We start from the raw sequence: 17278 nt of genomic DNA on the forward strand, positions 1-17278 counted from the left end.
TTCACTCAGTATGATGTTTTCTAGATCCATCCATTTGCCTGCAAATCGCAAGATGTTGTTATTATTATTTTTTTTTTTTGCTGTTTACACCATTATGTAAATATACCACATTTTCCTTATCCATTTTTCAGTCGAGGGGCACTTAGGTTGTTTCCAGGTTCTGGCTATGACAAACAATGCTCCTATAAACATAGTTGAGCGCATGTCCTTGTGGTATGATTGAGCATCCTTTAGGGATATACCCAAAAGTGGTATTGCTGGGTCTTGAGGTAGGTTGTTTCCTAATTTTCTGAGAAATTGCCATACAGATATCCAAAGGGACTGTACCAGTTTGCATTCCCACCAGCAATTGTAGAGTGTTCCCTTTACCCCACATCCTCTCCAGCATGAGCTATCATGAACATTTTTGATCTTGGCCATTCTTACAGGTGTAAGATGGAATCTCAGAGCCAAGTTAAACCGAATTAATAAATGCAGATTTAATAAACAGGGCAAGGAAAAGCATAACACTCCTGGGTGGCTTCAGGAAGGCAGGAGACAGAACACAAGAGTACATGTGGTAGATCTATGGACTGGGTCTTAAATAGTCTGTAGGGGGTCTTGAAACGTTCTGGAGGAGGAGCTGCTGATGGTGGACTTTCTCAGGGGTGGGGTCTGGAATGGGAGGAGTGGGGCTGGGTGGAGCTTCCCAACATGTAGGTCATAGCAGGTGTCTATTAACACCACCTGTGGGAGTCACTGGCCGCTTGCACATGGCAGGCTGCTCATAGACTGTGTATCTTCTTTTTTCTAAGGTTTGGCAGGGTCTTGTCTTCCCGTGTTTAGTACACTACCCTTTGCCTACTGCAACATTCACCAAGTGTGCCACTATGCCCAGAGAAATGACAGGTCCTACTGGTTGGCCAGTGGGGCTCCTCTTCCCATGATGCCACTCTTGGAGGAAGAGATCCGCCCTTACATCAGCCGCTGCGCCGTGTGTGAGGCCCCAGCCCAGGCAGTGGCCGTCCACAGTCAGGACCAATCCATTCCACCGTGTCCACGGGGGTGGAGGAGCCTCTGGATTGGATACTCATTCTTGATGGTGAGTCTCCTATCCCTGAATCTTATTCCTGTCTAGATGGTAGTTCTGTGTACTGTGTAGACACTAGAGGACACAAGGTCGTCCAGGCCAGTGCGGACTATAACCCGCTGAGATACAAGGCCTTCACTATTATTTTTAATTTTTTCTCATTAACTATTCTTTGGTAAGTTTGGTAGAAGATGGATTTACTTTAGCCGTCAGTGAAATTGGCTCCATTTTACATAGTCACCCCAAACACTTCTTAGTGCACCTCGGCAGATTTAAGTTTCTCTTTTTTGAGTGATGTAAGAATTTTCAAAGCAGAACTAGAGCCAGGTGTGTCACTGATTGAGCCTTAACTTCATTTTTGTCTCGGTAGCACACTGGAGCTGGGGACCAAGGAGGAGGGCAGGCCCTTGTGTCACCTGGCAGCTGCCTAGAAGACTTCAGAGCTGCACCATTCCTTGAATGCCAGGGCCGACAGGGAACCTGTCACTTTTTTGCCAATAAATACAGCTTCTGGCTGACCACGGTGAGCCCAGAAGAGCAGTTTTCCTCTAGCCCGTCACCGGACACCTTGAAAGACGTTCAGGCCCAGCGCCAGAAAATCAGCCGGTGCCAGGTCTGCCTGCGAATTCAAAACAGCTAGAGGACTCAAAACATGCAAAGGGTCATCAAGAGAGACTTCCGTGGAGGAAAAGATGCCCCAACTACTGTAGTAAATTCAGCGGTGCTCTCTCCCTACTCCTTCAGCCACGCCCTGTCTCCTTCAGCCACGCCCTGTCTCCTTCAGCCACGCCCTATCTCAGCGTGGCTCCTCCAGGGGCCCTCCTTCTCCTTGCTACAGATCAAGCGAACTCGGCACACGTGGATTTGTTTGGCCCCCACCAATCCAGATGAAACCCACACATTCCCCTGTTATTGAGATGATGGAAGAACAGGCTTTATTTGAACATGTGTTAATTCCCAGAAAAGCAAGTGAATGACAAAGACCAGATTATAAACGACTGAAGAGTTCATTCATTGGTGGATAGCGTCTCAGACAACTGAAGTCAATTATTCTGTAATCATTGGGCTTCTGGCTAGATTCTACCGGAACAATATAAATAGGCCAACAAATGAAGCTATGTAGCAGAGATTTTCAATGTTTCAAAATGATTTCCTCTCTAATCTATTTTAATCTATCCTTTTAAACCATGCACTTTAAATAATTGTGGGACCATGGCCCAAAGAGGTTTTGAAAAAGGAGGAAGAAAAGCAAAACAGCCTCTCTACACTGCCAGTATTAGCAGTTCATTTCAAAGCAGAATGAGTCATTTTGCCAGGAAGGCCTGCAGTCCTGTATTCCAGGGCCTCGACATTAGCATAAACACTTCAGGGACGAATATAAAACATTATGTTCTCTCCTGCATTTTATAGAGAATAGAAATGCCTACTCTGGCCACCCTTTTGAAAAGTAGCAATTATAGAAAAAAATATATTCAATAAGGGATTAGGAGCCTAAAAGCTATTAATGAATATTAAGGTAGTGATTCACAAAAATCGACTCCCCGTCCCAGGGAACCTGCAAACAGACTACTTTTCCCCAGTCGGGGGCCAGAGTGTCCTTCTGCTAATGGCACTGAAGCCACATGGGGCTTACTCAGGCAATCCGGAGGCTGGTACAAAGTCCCCAGGAGAACCTGCGAGGCTCCTCCTCCACACGCATAATGGCAACTGGCTCCTGAAGTGACAGGGCTATCATTATGCACTTGGGAGAAAATTAAGGGCTGGCTTAATTAAACTTAGGTAAGAAGATTCATTTATGTCAGGGTCACCCCACCAGGAAGGCGTGGGGCTCTCTTGAACAGAAACAAAGACGATATCCAGTCTGAATTTTGAGCTCCTGTGATTTTTTTTTTTTTTATGGGAGCATCCGTTTCGCCAATTTTCAAACGTTCTTTATATTGTATTAGCATCATGGCAAGACAGCTGTTTGGCGCTGGACCTTAGCAGCTCCTGCACACGGGCAGGATCCGTGTCAATTTGCAGTGATTTTTCTGCATACCGAAGGGTCTGCTGGCTACTTAGTCAGGGACCGCTACAAATCATGAATAGAAAGCCTTGCTAGAAAAGACTGCCCCCCTCTGAAACTCACCTTCCCCAGCTAGAGTAAAACTGGCATCTTAATAGAAGAAAGGATTTTCCCCCGAGGGTGACACTCATGTCAGAGCTCACTTCTCAGGGCACTTAAGAATAATTGAGAGAAAAACTCAATTAAAATTTTGTTTCCGGGCCTGGAGAGATGGCTCAGTAGTTAAGAGCACTTATGGTTCTCATGAAGGATCTGACTTCGGTTCCTAGTGCCCAGGTCAGGTGGCTCGTGGTCCCCATTAACTCCAGTTCCTCTTTAACCTGCGTGGGCACTCCCGTACACATGCAAATACCCACTCACAGACACATACTCACACACATAATTGAAAACAAAGGTAAACAGGAAAACATTTCTAAGACGTGTTTTCCTTGCCATTCTTTGATCAATGGCAGGCTCATTTGTTGTAGGCTTCCTGTGGAGTGGCAGCTGAAGAGAACTTTCTGGTCAATAATGTCTATTTTATTTTTTGTTTCTAAAACTAGTGCCTCAGTCTGGAGTCCAACTTGGCCTGGGACTCACTACAAAACTCCACGCTGGCTTCAAAATCTTGGCAATTTCCTGGAGACTCCAATGTGCTAGGAGTTCAGCCTTTTTTCTTTTTTTCCTTTGTTCTTTTTCTTTCTTTTCTTTTTTTTTAATAAAGAAACTTGGTGTTTTTGTTTTGTTATTGAAGACATGGTTGACATTGTTTCATCCTAGTCTGGAATTCACTACGTAACCAGGGCTGAACATCTCTATTTTAACATGAAATATTTTCTTAATGTAGCAGTATATTTCCTATTGATCTATTTGATTTTGGGTTTATGCTATCCATGTTGAAAATTTTGAGTGTCTAAAGTTGAAGCCCACTTCTTTTTTTATTTGCATTACTCTTGTGTTTCCAGAATCCTTATCTATCACCCCAAACAGGCCTCCTGATAGTTCATGATGAACTTAGTCTGAGAACAGGTTCCAGGAAGAGGTGAGGGGAACAAGTGAACCATTAGAACACATGTCAAAACCTTCCGCTTTGCGGTTAGGATATTAACACTCTTCGTAAATAACTTAGGAGTGGCTGAATTAAGAGGGCAGTTTAGCTCCCTGAGAGAGAAACCATAAAACAAGTCCAAGTATAGATTCTCCATCTCCCCCTCTGACTATGGCATGGATCGGAAATGTGTTTTGAAATGGTCCAAAAGGGCAAAACAATAGGAAAAACATTCTTGGAACAGAAGAGCATGTTATTTTAAAGTTATTATTTCTCTTTCCACCTGGCTATATCTCAATGTTTTTGGAACAGCGTTGCTCAGCGGGGACCACGAACAAAGCTTTGTAGTTATCCTAACCCATTACTGTGATGGTCTTATCTAAACCTCCTTTTCAGGACCTCCGCCCTTGTCTGGCTGGACTGTGCTGAGATTCCTAATGGGACTTACTTGGAGGCCCCGTACCAGAACATGGACTGGGTGTTTCTTTCTGGGTCCTCATTCTTGGTAAGTGGAACCTCTCCATCAGGCAGGTGTCCATGCTGCCTGTGGTCTGTTCCCGAGGCTGAAACATCCCCATTTTTGTGGGGGCTACTACCCCCTCCACGCTCCCTGCATCACACACAGTTTTCCACCTAGCCTCTCGCAGGAGATAGCTCCAGTCTGGAAACCCAGCCATCCTCTAAATTCCACCCAAATTAGATTTTGTTATCTTTTGGCTTAAAATCCACAATGACCACACTGCCTATGAAGTCCAAATGACTTCAGAGGGGGTGAAAGTCCATCGTGAACTGTGAGGCTTGTGCCTGTGAGCATCTCTTGTTAGCTTGAGCTGCACACAGATCTGTGAAACACTCACATTTCTCTGTGTCTCTGGTTCCTCTCTCCACCATCGATGCTCTCCCTTGGGTCCATTGGTTTGGTAGACACACACTTATCCTAGCACAGTAGACTAGTGTAGGTGTATGAATTTCCCAGAGACTTGGGGGGCTGTCTGCTCTCCCTCTCCATTCTCTAATATCTTAGCATACCCCTTTTGTTCCCTAATTAAATACTGAAGCCCTGTGGGACAGGGACAATGCTTTGCTCGTCTTCGGATGTTCACTGTTAGCATATGAATGTGTCTATTATTGACTCAACTCTGTCATTCAGTGTCAATTTTCTATACCTTTTTAAACCTCTGATGTTCAGCTCTGTAGATATCATTGGTAAAAGGGTGCCCAGCATAATAAGTCTTTACTTCAGAATATCAAAACGTTAAACATTCCCACACACCCACAATCTCTTACTACAATTATCAACACAACGCCAGTCAACCAGCACTGACCCTTTTTAATTACTTCTCTATGAGCTGAAACCAGAAATGAGATTTGCTCAGAGAGTTGGCAGAAAGAAGATCCTTCACTGAGATAGCACAACGGCTCAGGCTGCAGTCTGTATTCCCTCACGATTTAAAGACTTCTTGGTACCAAGTTGCATCTACGAAGTCCGTGTATGTTTTGAGTGCTTAGAAAAAGTCAAGCAGAATACCCAGGAGACTTGGACGTCATTGAAGAGTTCCTTTCGCACTTCCTGCAGGTTACCGCAAAACAGATGGCTCTCCTTTGGGATCAAGGGTCCTATGGGACCACTGGAATAGTTTAACAGCTGTCTCTTTTATTTGGTATTGCTGGCTGTAAGAAGTGTGGGAAAAGGAGGACTTCTGGTTGGACCCAGGTTTCAGTCCAGATGTGTCCCTTCCCAATTCTGTTGCCATGGGTGATTTCTGCTAAATTTCCCTCGTCTATAAGTTAGGACATTACACTCATGTTGAAAATTAAAGTTGGATTATTACCCACCTAGTGCATAGCAGCCACCTTGCACCAATGATTGTCACATAGTCTATTTAAAATAAGGTATTCAATATGAAAACTATTTCTTGTCTCCCCTCCCACAACAAAATTACACATTGATTCTCCCAGGGCATATAAATTACTGGCTAGAATTATTCATACATAACCAGCTCTTAACATCTTTGGGAATGCTTCTTTATTTCAGTTCTTGGTTACTGTACCACAAAAAGTTGTAACAATTTCCTGCAGGGACATTATGAGTAAGGTCTGCAGGGACCAAACAATTGACATAAAAAAAGTCAGCATTCTACAATTCTGCTATCCACAAGAAACTCTGCATCATGCAGTTAAAGCAGTGTGCCTAGCTGCCACATCCATGGGAAATGCTTGAACCTTATGGTGCTTAAATATTTAATGACTCATTGGGAAGATGTGCAACACACTTGATAAACTGCATCACTTTCTCTAACCTATCATTTTAGAGTAAGAAATTTTGATCATGCAACTTTTGTTTATGTTGACCCATAAATATTTGCTGTATTGTCACTTATGATATGGTTCATTCTATATAAAATTGTGATGGCTTCCAAAACCACTGTCTTGATGAATGTATTTTCTTTCTTTCTTTTTTTTTTTTCAACATCCAAAGCTTTTTAATAACAGTAAGATCCAGGGTTAGTTTTTGTAGCCACAGCTGGCCCTTCTGCCTCTGGCACGTTCAAACTTCCGGCCCTTGGAGCGGACATAGGGTTTGGTATGGCTGTGTGGGGTTCCTGGGGCCTTGCCAAAATGCCGGTACACCTCTCGGCCCTTCCGAGGTCCAGACAGGAGCACAGTGCCACGGCCCTTGGGAGACTCCAAGGACAGCTGGTCAAAGGTGAGGATCTTACCCCCAGCCTTGAGGATGCGACTCCGGGCCCGGCTGCTCACCCGCAGAGCACACACCTCCAGTTTGGGCACATCGAGAATCCTCACGTCATCTGTGACCGTCCCCACAACCACAGCCGTCTTGTTTTCTCGGCCAGGAAGCTTCATCTTTCGGATCATCCGGGACAGGGACAGAGGTGGTCGGTTGGTGCGACTCATGAATAACCTTTTCAGCACAACCTGATTGAAGGTGGAGTTGGTTCGCCTGGCCAGAAACCTGTACAGCTTGACCAGCAGCCGCAGGTAGATGTCTTGGCTCTTGGGCTCCTTGCGCCGAACCTTTCGGTCCTTGTTGTGGCGGATGTCAACACCCATGATGGCGCCTCCTGCACGGCCTGGTCCGGAAAGTGAATGTATTTTCTTTTAAACCAAAATGGGTTTCCTTTTATGTGTTCTATAGGCAGATGTATATATGTGCATGTATAATGTTGTGTGTATGTGTGTGTGCTATGTATATGTAGAGGCCCTAAGTTGTTTCTCCATAGGTGCTATCTACCTTGTTTTTTTTTTTTTTTTTTTTTTTTGGATAGCATCTTCATGGATCTGAAACTCACCAAGTAGACTAGCTGGCTGGCTGGGAGCCCCAGGTACCCATTTGTTTCTGTGTCCTCAACCCTAGGATTACAAGCATGCACCACCAGGCCTGGCTTCCTTTCTTTAATGTGGATTTTGGAAGGTTTAACTCATCCTCAAGTCCTCGAGGCAAACCCTGACTGAGCTACCACCCCAGCACCGGGCCCATCTTCATTTTAAATTTACCTTGTGATGTGGTCTATCCTCAGAACTGGCTGAGTGGGGAACATAAGGTGGATTGGCCAGAAGGAAGAGCCAAGGCTGAGGAGAGTGAGATTCTGAGGCGATACATAGAAGCATACTTCTCTATTCAGTGTTGGGTGGATAAAAAAAAAAAAGAAAACCAGGCCTTAGGCAAGAGGGTCGAATCAATCACAGGTGATGATGGGCAGTATGAGTCTCAGTCCTAACAGGCCTGAGTTGTCATGTGAGTTAAGCAAGACAAGGCTGCCTACTGCCAGGACTATTTGAAAGGCCGAAGGTGTGAAAGCCAACTGAGGAGTCAAGCACAGATAGATACTGGGACTTGTAACTTCCCTGTGCTAGCGAGCTTTTCATCGCTGACATCAAACGCCTGAGAGAAACAATTGAGAACGAGAGTATATTTGAACTCAGCTTCCATTGGAGCTTTGCTGGACTGAGGTGTATAGCAGAGTCTCACGCTGTGGGAGCGCGGAGCAGAGGCTGCTCGCCTCATGGTGGCCAGGAAACAGACTGAGAGCGACCAGGAGTAGCCCAGAGCAGTACAGTCTCCAAGCACATGCCTGCTCACTCCAACTAGGCTTCTCCTCTGAAAATCACCGCGTCTCATCAGCATCACAAGGCTTCAACACATCAGCCTGATTGGGGACAGGGTGAGCACACGGGTACTTCATATCTAAACCACAACAGTTCGCGCTGCTGGACATGGGTATTCTTGGCGTAAGTTTTTGTTAATAATGGGGGATATTTAAAATGGGTGATACAATGTTGCTCTGGTCTCCGAAAAGCCAGTTTGCTTTAGAACGCACAAGGAGAGTGGAGGTGGCTCTGTTGGTAAGGCGCCTGCGGCATAAACAAGAGGCTCTGAGTTTGGATCCCCAACAGCTATGGACAATCAGGCTTGGAGAGGTACTGTCCATATAGACCTAGCACAGAGAGCGGTGGGATCAGGTGGATCCCTGAACGCTCTGGCCCCATCAGCGTCTAAAGAGAACTCATGCCAAAAAATAATGTCAGGGTACTGGGGCCTGGAGAAATGGCTCAGTGGTTAAGGCTAGTGGCTGCCCATTCAGAAAACTGGAATTTGTTCACAGCACCCACGTCGGGCAGCTCACAGTCTCAGGGGACCCAATAGCCTCTTCTGGCTCCTCTGGGCATACACACACAGACACACACACAAACAGGAGTTTCAGAAGCACTTTGGTTTACCATCTGTCATTATAGGAATGAACGTCTTTTCATTTCAGTCTTCAAGTATCTATTGGCTCCGACATTTCAAAATACTGCTGAAGGCACAGCGAGGAAGGAGAAGAGAAATGTGACTATACTCTCCCAGGTCCTGCCCTGGGAGGGAAGATGGACTCTCATGGCACAATCAGCATTGCCAAGTAACGTGTGGCTATCAAGAGATGCAGACTAAACAAAACCAGCAGATCTGTCTGCGACATGAGCTGTGGTCTCCAGGAAAGGCCTCAACTTGGCGACAGGATATGGAGGACAGAATGGGCTGAGGGAGAGGAGATGCCAATCCTTATCCAATACTGAAGAGATCCCAGTATGAGAAGCATTCACAGATTGGATGGGAGGACCGTGAGCGAGCTGTTAGGAACACATGGGCCGAGGTCCAAAGCTGCTGGGAGCCCGGTTGTTGAGGTTCATGGCTCTGACCTTGACCATGTGTCCACAAACAATAAAAGACATTTGAGACGATGAGTGGTACGGCTAAAATGGGTTTTGGAAGCCCAACTGGCTTCGGTATGTTGAGTTGAGTGAAGACGTATTTTAAGTATTGAGCAAAGCAATGAGTCGAGAGGCTTCAAGGTCCTTCAGAGCTGAGAGCTTGCGATTCTAAAACACTGGAGGAGGAAAAAAAAGTGTGGGGGAGGGTGAATTAGGTTAAAACATTGCTGCAGTGATCCAAGGGAATGGGTAGAAGAAATGATACACTTAGGAGTAATGGAATACACTTCTTTCCTGAACATGGGCTTCCAACAGAGGTCCACTCTCTGTGGCAGGGTCACCTCTGGTCATTCCCGTTGCCAGCTCCCCTGGTAATGCCCTAAGTCCAGTTATTTTATGGCTTAGCTCCAGCCTCGCCAGCAGGCATTCTTACAGGCAACACTGTAAATCATAGGCAACGCTCCTCAAGTCCTCAAGAGGAAGCAAGCTTAACTAGTCCTTCCTCCTTGAGAACCAGGAAAAGATTCTGAATGAAGAAGTCTGTTAAGCTGACTGCCCACAACAAGCTTTGGGAACTGGGTACCCTGGGAACATAAAAGACAATCAATTGGAAGATTATTGATAAACCAAATTTAAAAATCGGCTTTTGGTGCTAATTATCTCCCTGTTAGGAGGGGTAATCAGCTTCTCTACTCTTTCTTAGTCTACTTCCAGACTAAGGGACATAACTTTGAACATTCCTTATTGTGAATGGGGCAAAACCAAACAAAAATGTAACAACAAACAAAGAAAAATATTCCAGACACAGAAAACAATAGGCATGGGTAAGCCCAATACTTGTATAATATAACTACCATAATTTCCAAAACATCTTTATTCTGAAAAATACCTGATTTTCACTTAGAACTAAAATGACCTTTCTGACATCTGTTATAAACATTTGGTGACATTCCACTTCATAAATAAAAAAAAAAAACGCATAACTATAGCATCCAAAATTAGGATTCCAATGTCCAAAGCAGGTACATAAAAAAATAATAAAATATTTCCATACAAGCTAGCAGAGTTCTAATAAAATTGAAAATGAATTGTGGTGGGAAAATAACATTTAGTTAGCCTTCGAGTGTGGAGTGAGAGAGACAGGGAAGGTATGGGAAGGTACTGGAGTTACAGGCAGTTATGAGATGCGACGTGGGTGCTGGGAATTGAACTCACGTCCTCTGGAAGAGCAGTCAGCGCTCTTAACAGCTGAGCCATCTCTCTAGACCAGACCATTCCAATTTAAATGTGCTTAAAGATACCAGGCTCATGAGCATAATTCATAACATCAACTAACTGTGGCTTTACACCAATTACAAATTAAACCAAGGTGCTCAGGCACCACTGGCTGGATGGCCTGTCCAAATGCTTTCAGACTTCACAGATTTGCTTAGCCCATTTGTATGCAAGTGTCAAGTGTATCCAGGTGGGTTCATATGAGCAAGCAGACATGGAGCTGCACAGTTGGCATGCACCAGATGTGTCAAATGCACACAACAGAAAACCGAGACGTTAATAGCCTCAAAATGTCAACCCCGGGCACCAGCTCATCTTAGAGCTGAGCATTTGGAATTTTATTTACACACTGTGAATTTCCTTCCTTTCTTCCTTCCTTCATCATCTGCTCCTCCTTCCTTCCTGCCCCCCTCAATTCCTCCCTCTTTCTCTGAGACAGGGTTTCTGCTGTGTACATGTATGTGTGCATATGCGTGAGTGTTTGTGTGCTTGTGTGTATTCTGGCTGGCACAGAACTTCATATGTCGACCAGGCTGGCTTTGAACTCAGAGATCCTCCTGCCCCTGACTCCTGAGTGCTGGGATTAAAGGTGTGTGCCACTATGCCCGGCCTGTGAATTTCCTTAATGGACATATAGTACTTAGTTTAAAGTCGGTTTTACTGGTTACAAGTTTCTTGATTTATTTTATGAATTGATCTTCTGAAAGCAACACACACACACTTACTTTTAAAAACAGAATACAAAACTGTAAACGAAGTCAGGTTCCATGCACTCCCCTCAAAGCTAATCCACATGAATAGTATGTTTTTGTAGATGCTTGCACTGTGCATAAGAAAGCCTGCCTACAGAGACTATACATGGAGGTGAGTTAAAATAGGAGCACCATTTGCTGCTCCTCACTCCCTTTGCACTAAAGGCTCCACGACAGTCAGGTAGTCGCGATAATTCCGGCTTTGTCCTTTTATTCTCAGAACACAAGCAACACAAATGACTTCCGTGACTTGGACAATGTGTTTTCTAAACACTGAAGTTCTCTGGGGCATTTTTTTTTGTTTTTTTTGATGCCTGTTTATGACAGACACCAGGCACAACAGTGACCAATGAAAAGGCACTCTGGTGAAGAAAGAAATACTTCCAGCAAATGGGATACCCAGTGAGAAATCCACGGTTCATCTCCGCTTTGCTCTGTGTGTGTGGCGAGTGCTGCTGTTCTGTGGAGTAGTTACACAAGTCTCCCGCTCCTGGACGGGTGGCCGTGGACCCAAATTGCTGGTGCCACTTGCTATCTGATGAGTGAGTGGGTGTTCCCTCCACCTTAGATCTCTCTTATTCCCCTCCAGTCGGACATTCTACATGCAGAGCAAAGCAGGGGTTGTGAACAGCAGGCAGACACAGCGCCCCGAGTGGCCTGCATGAAAGAGCATGGGATATCCCAGGAAGGCAGATGCATCCTCTTCTGGAATCATGGAAATATGCCAGGAGGACCAGCGGTAGTGGCACTGCACCTCCTGCCAAGCAGGGCACCCAGGCAGTGTGAGAGCTGATCCTCTCACCTGGTGACAAATACTTTCTATAAAGGACACAGTCTTCAACCCCAATGTAAACGTGCAACCAAACTGGGGGGGAAGGTGGGGGAGTGTATGGAAATTGGTCCCAGCTGAAGAGGTGACCTTTGGTTTAGGAGAAAACACAGGGCTAGACAGGTCACTCAGGGAAAGCTGTGCACTTCCGGGGCAAGCCTGGTTTCCAGATGTCAGCCTGGCTGGGGAATCTGGACGTACGGGGGCCGTGGAGTGACAGCTCGTGGCAGACATGAGTGATCTGCAACAATAACGGTGCGCTCTGCTTTTGTTTACAACCAATTAGGGACTTGGGGAGTAGACCGAATGGGCTACAATCACACAGCTGGACCATGTCTTCCCGGGCGTGGCGCCACGTCACTGGCCATCAAATCTGTGAAGGCGCTGTCTCCTCATTTCTTCCTCTGGCGTGAGTCGGAACCCATAGGGTGTTGGGCCATTTCTGGTATGTCCTGCAGCGAGAAAGTGGAAAGGGAAATCACACACTGCCTACCCATTGCGCTGACATTTACAAGGCAGCGAATACCCTAGGATTCCAAGAGGAGAAAACCAGCTGTTTGGTGTCATCCTTATTTCAACACGAAAAAGGCACATAGCAAACATATTTTAACTTCAGCTGTCAATACTAATTTCAACAGAGAGCAAATAATTTTTAGTATGGTTCACTCCATGGTCTTGATTTGATTCATACTCAGCTTCTTGACACTCGGCCCACTTTGACTTTTTTCTTCTACCATGTTCCATAATTTTCATCATTTAACCTTCCATATGTCTCAAGGGCTGCTTTCATTTTTTATGCCCAACTCAACTAACTCCTCCCTAGCCCACTGCTGATTGTGCTGCCTGACTTCTCCTGCTTAGCCCTGGGGCCTCTCCTTCTCTCCCTCTAACCTGCTTGTCTTCCCAGCCTGGGTATCAGAAGCACACCTAACTGAGACACATGAGTCTCATCTTCCGAGGAGAAGGGCAGCATACACAAGGCAGAGCAGGAGCAGAGCTAACATGCAGTGATGTCATGTCTCAAGGGATTCGTGTTCTGCCTTGATTTTTTAATGCCCTTCTCAGTCGGCTCGCTCCACCTCCACCCCACACACGTGGCGTAGTAGCTGACAGACACAATATGTAAAGGTCACATGACTGAGAGGGAGGTCCCTTAGTCTGTAGACATACTCCAAATATAGGCTGTGACCGCACAAGAACTTCAGTTAGCACATGGAGGTGTTCTTTGAAGGAGAAATATACCGTCTGTAACTGGAGATTTCTCTCCCTCCCGCCAGTTCCCGAAAAACCACTCAGAAGCTTAATATTAATTACAAACTGCTTGACCAAAGGCTCAGGTTTCTTACTGGCTAGCTCTACATATAAATTAACCCGTTCCTAAAGTCTGTGTGTCAGCACGCACCCCGTGGATTACTGGCAATGCTCTGGCATCTTATTCCTCTAGCAGCTGCTGCCATCCCTCGACCTCGCCTTCTTTCTCCCCGCATTCAGCTTGGCTTTCCCACCTAGCTATATTCTGCCCAGCCATTGGCCAAAGCAGCTTTATTCATCAACCAGTGAAAGCAACACAAATTCGCAGCATGCAGAAGGACATCCCATATCAATAGTCTGATCTTAGACCTCAGGAAGAAACTTCATACCTTCTGCTGGATACAGGTAAGAAGGTGGCACCAAAATGTCATCTTTTCACTCCTAGATCTGCAAGGCCTGCTGATTGGCAAGGAATCTTTCTCTTATCACCTATAGCAATGAAAAGTCTCATTCCCCTTGTCAACACCTGACCAACCCTGAAGTCTTCCTCTAGTACAAACTCTTTAGTGTTCAGACTTTCTCTGTTAATTGTTCTCATCCAATAGCTGCCATGCTCTGCCCGAGAGATGCCATCTGTGTGTACCTCTGTTTCCTCCTACCAGGGACAGAAGCTCGGAGATGGTAGGGGTCACCTATGATACTTCTCACCCCTCATGACCTGGATCAGTCCCAAATACAAAGCTGTTGTCAGATAAATATATTATTAACTACACTTACCACTTCCAGAGGCATCTGTTAGGACCAGACATCACCTATCACAGATCACCCAGGACTGCTGTGGCTGACTGGGGGAACAAAGGCTTTGAACTCATTGGCCACACGAGAGGATGAGAAGGACAATTGCATCCTCTGAAGGAAAGCAAATGGGCATGCGATCTTTCTTGCTCGATCTCTACGAATGGCTTATTTCATTGTTGTTCGCATTGACAAGGTGGATAGACGTCACAACTACAGTGAGCTGGCAGAGAGACCAGGGAGAACTGATTTCTGAAACCAACTGGAATTTTAAGCTGTCCAAGAGAAGTCCACAAAAACTAGTCAAGAAACTCTTGCATGACTTTGTTTATGCATTGTTACAGGGACCCTGATGCTTACTTCTAACTAGTCCTCTTTTGTTGAGATCCTGGGGTGATGATCTCTTAAGCCTGTGTATCCCTTCTTGACTGGAACAATCAAAGAGAACAGAGAAAGACTTGTGCCCATGTTCATCACTAATGATGAACCTTTCTTTACTTTATGGTCTTTGAGTACAGCAAAACGTATGTCACCGTCTTAACTTAGATTAAAGACGACAGCGAATAAAAACACTAAAAACTTTCACCATAAACATTTTATGAATTTTCAAGATTCAAAGTCTTATAGGATAAAGTTTTTTGCTGTTTTTATAAAGGAATTTGTCTTTGTTCAAAATAGTGAATTTTTGAAATGCCAAACTACATGAATCAAATCCACACAAGTTTATTGCTTAAAACTGTTTCATGTAATCAGATCCAAATCCAACTTTGCTGTTTGTGGCTGCTTTTAACAAGAGAATTCTAACTGTACTTATGAACGCAGGCCAACACTTGACGGCCTGCTGCAGATGGGCAAGGACTCTGATTAGAATCAGGAACAGTTCAACGTGGCAAGGTTGCCATAGGACACAAACCCATGGGAGTGGACAGTGTCCTCAGACTCTCAAAGAAAGCCAGTGTCCTCTGCTGTGTTTCCGTGGCAGATGATTCACAGTTGCCTTTGGGAGGACTAATTGTTTCATGATGGAAGGAGGGGCAAAGAGTTAGAGGGCAGACAGTGAGAGTTCCTCAGGTCCAGTGCTCAGTGTGAGTAGGCCATGTGCATGTGCTCTCTCTCTCTCTCTCTCTCTCTCTCTCTCTCTCTCTCTCTCTCTCTCTCTCTCTTTCTCGTCTCTCTCTCTCTCTCTCTCTCTCGTCTCTCTCTCTCTGGACCCATTTGCAGAGCATCCAAAGAGAACTGAGGCTTAGCCAACAGAAGAAATGCCACTCGTTGAGGAGAGGAGAGGACTCACATCCCTAGGCACTCAGAGGCATGGAAGTCACCCCATTTATAGAGTTCTCTCAAGGGCTCTGATTTCACTCAGCTTCTGTTCCCAAACTAGTTCCACAGATGGGTTAAGTAAAGGACAGTGAGTGTCAGCAAGACATCTCAGGTCACCTGGCCAGTAGAGAAAGGAGCGGTACTTGAGCCAAGGTTCTCTGGCCTCTTATAACCTACTCAACTGCCATCACTTCTGAACCAGGGAACAAGTTAGAAACCGTACCTCCTCGCCACATCTGACCGTTCCCCCCACACCCAGTGCTTTTCTTTGTGGCTATGTGGGACTCACTGACACTTGAACACAGAAAACGAGAAAAGAGCAGTGTAAGAAGGCTCAGCTAATATCAAAGGCCCAGATCTAAAATCTCACCTCCCATTTTCTTAAATTCTAACACAAAGCAGAGCGGTCCAGTTCTCTAAGAGAGTCACAGCGCCACCATCTCCATTAGCACGGTAGCATTAACTCAGGTTTCACATTCTGGGTATTTTTTTTTTTTTAAATTCTTCAAACTCAGTTTCTGGTAATAACAAAGCTACCCCGCTATTTGAAAGGCTTAACCCAGGACCCAAACACAATGCCACTCAATTTTTTTTTTTCCTCTGACAGAGTTTCTCTGTGTAGCTTTGGAGCCTGTTCTGGAACTCACTCTGTAGACCAGGCTGGCCTCGAACTCACAGCGATCTGTCTGTCTCTACCTGTCGAGTGCTGGAATTAAAGGCATGTGCCACCAGCACCTGACCCTACTTAGTTTTTAAGTGTAAATAAATCTCTGATCTTCTGAGAGATATTTTAAGTCAGCCGTCCGGCATCAGTCACCTCTTGCTTGCTGTGTGTGCACTCTGGGTCAGCGCGAGGCCAGGAACAAGGCTCCTGTCTACTCTGCCATCCAGCTCCTTTCTCTGCACTGGTCTTTAAACACATTTCTGCAACTTCCATCCACCATTCCTACTGCTGTTCTCTCTTCTGGAACCCAAAGGGTCCAGGGTCCTGTGGGCATGTCTCAAGAGCCTTATTCTCATGTTTCTGACATTTGCTCAAGTTGGTTAGGGATATAGCACAGGGCCTGGGCCAGCTTCAGATGGGTGGAAGATGTCTCCAGTTTCATAACAGGAGCACGCTGGTAGAGAATCAGGCTTCCTCAGTCTGTCTTGGGCTCGTGAACACGCCCCAGATAAGATGCTTCATTAAAAAGGCTGTGGGCGGTTTCTACGGGGCAGGGGCTGCTGAACAAGGGGGCTGTTTGTCTTCCAGTGCTCTGGAGGGCATGGACCTTACAAGATCCCTCCTCCTTCCTTTATAGCTGCGGCTCTCAACCTGTGGGTTGTGACTCCTTTGGGGTCAAATGAGTCTTTCACAGGGGTCCAATATCAGATATCCTGCATATCAGATATTTACATTATGATTCATAACAGTAACACAATTACAATTATGAAAGCCACGAAACAATTTTATGGTTGGGGTCACCACAGCATGAGGGACTGTATTATGAGGTGGCGGCATGAGGAAGGCTGAGAAGCGGTGGTACATAGACCGGTCTGTCTCTTTGAGTGAGTGGCTTCCCTCAAGTTGGTCTTGGTCTCCTAGTTCATGAACAGGAATGGTGAGAGCCACGCCCCCCCCCCCCCCCCCCCCCCGTGAGACTGTTAAGAGGACTGCAGGGGGCGGTGCATATCTATCACTTAG

At 45.6% G+C, this 17278-nt stretch overlaps 3 protein-coding genes across 3 annotated transcripts in view; 1 reads left to right on the top strand and 2 right to left on the bottom strand.

Annotated features, from left to right (window-relative positions):
* Col4a4 (collagen type IV alpha 4 chain) overlaps positions 1 to 6528 on the top strand; it is a 119349-nt gene extending 112821 nt beyond the window's left edge. Inside the window, exons 47-48 of the mRNA XM_057761899.1 lie at positions 795 to 1081; positions 1440 to 6528. Of these exons, the coding sequence (XP_057617882.1) occupies positions 795 to 1081; positions 1440 to 1709 (557 nt within the window). The 3' untranslated portion in view covers positions 1710 to 6528. The remainder of the gene's footprint in view (positions 1 to 794; positions 1082 to 1439) is intronic.
* A 107-nt stretch (positions 6529 to 6635) lies between these two features.
* Positions 6636 to 7284, bottom strand: LOC130869608 (60S ribosomal protein L18-like). Its single transcript, XM_057761898.1, has one exon. It carries the CDS (start codon positions 7231 to 7233, stop codon positions 6667 to 6669), a length of 567 nt encoding a protein of 188 aa, XP_057617881.1. The 5' UTR covers positions 7234 to 7284; the 3' UTR covers positions 6636 to 6666.
* A 2892-nt stretch (positions 7285 to 10176) lies between these two features.
* Rhbdd1 (rhomboid domain containing 1) overlaps positions 10177 to 17278 on the bottom strand; it is a 124882-nt gene continuing 117780 nt past the window's right edge. The window contains exon 7 of the mRNA XM_057763267.1: positions 10177 to 12680. Coding sequence (XP_057619250.1) covers positions 12586 to 12680 — 95 coding nt within the window. The 3' untranslated portion in view covers positions 10177 to 12585. The remainder of the gene's footprint in view (positions 12681 to 17278) is intronic.

Source organism: Chionomys nivalis, chromosome 2, assembly GCF_950005125.1.
Source record: "Chionomys nivalis chromosome 2, mChiNiv1.1, whole genome shotgun sequence".
NCBI lineage: Eukaryota > Metazoa > Chordata > Mammalia > Rodentia > Cricetidae > Chionomys > Chionomys nivalis.

Coding starts and splice junctions, on each gene's coding strand:
- LOC130869608 (XM_057761898.1), bottom strand. CDS start 7,233: ATGGGTGTTGACATCCGCCACAACAAGGACCGAAAGGTTCGGCGCAAG.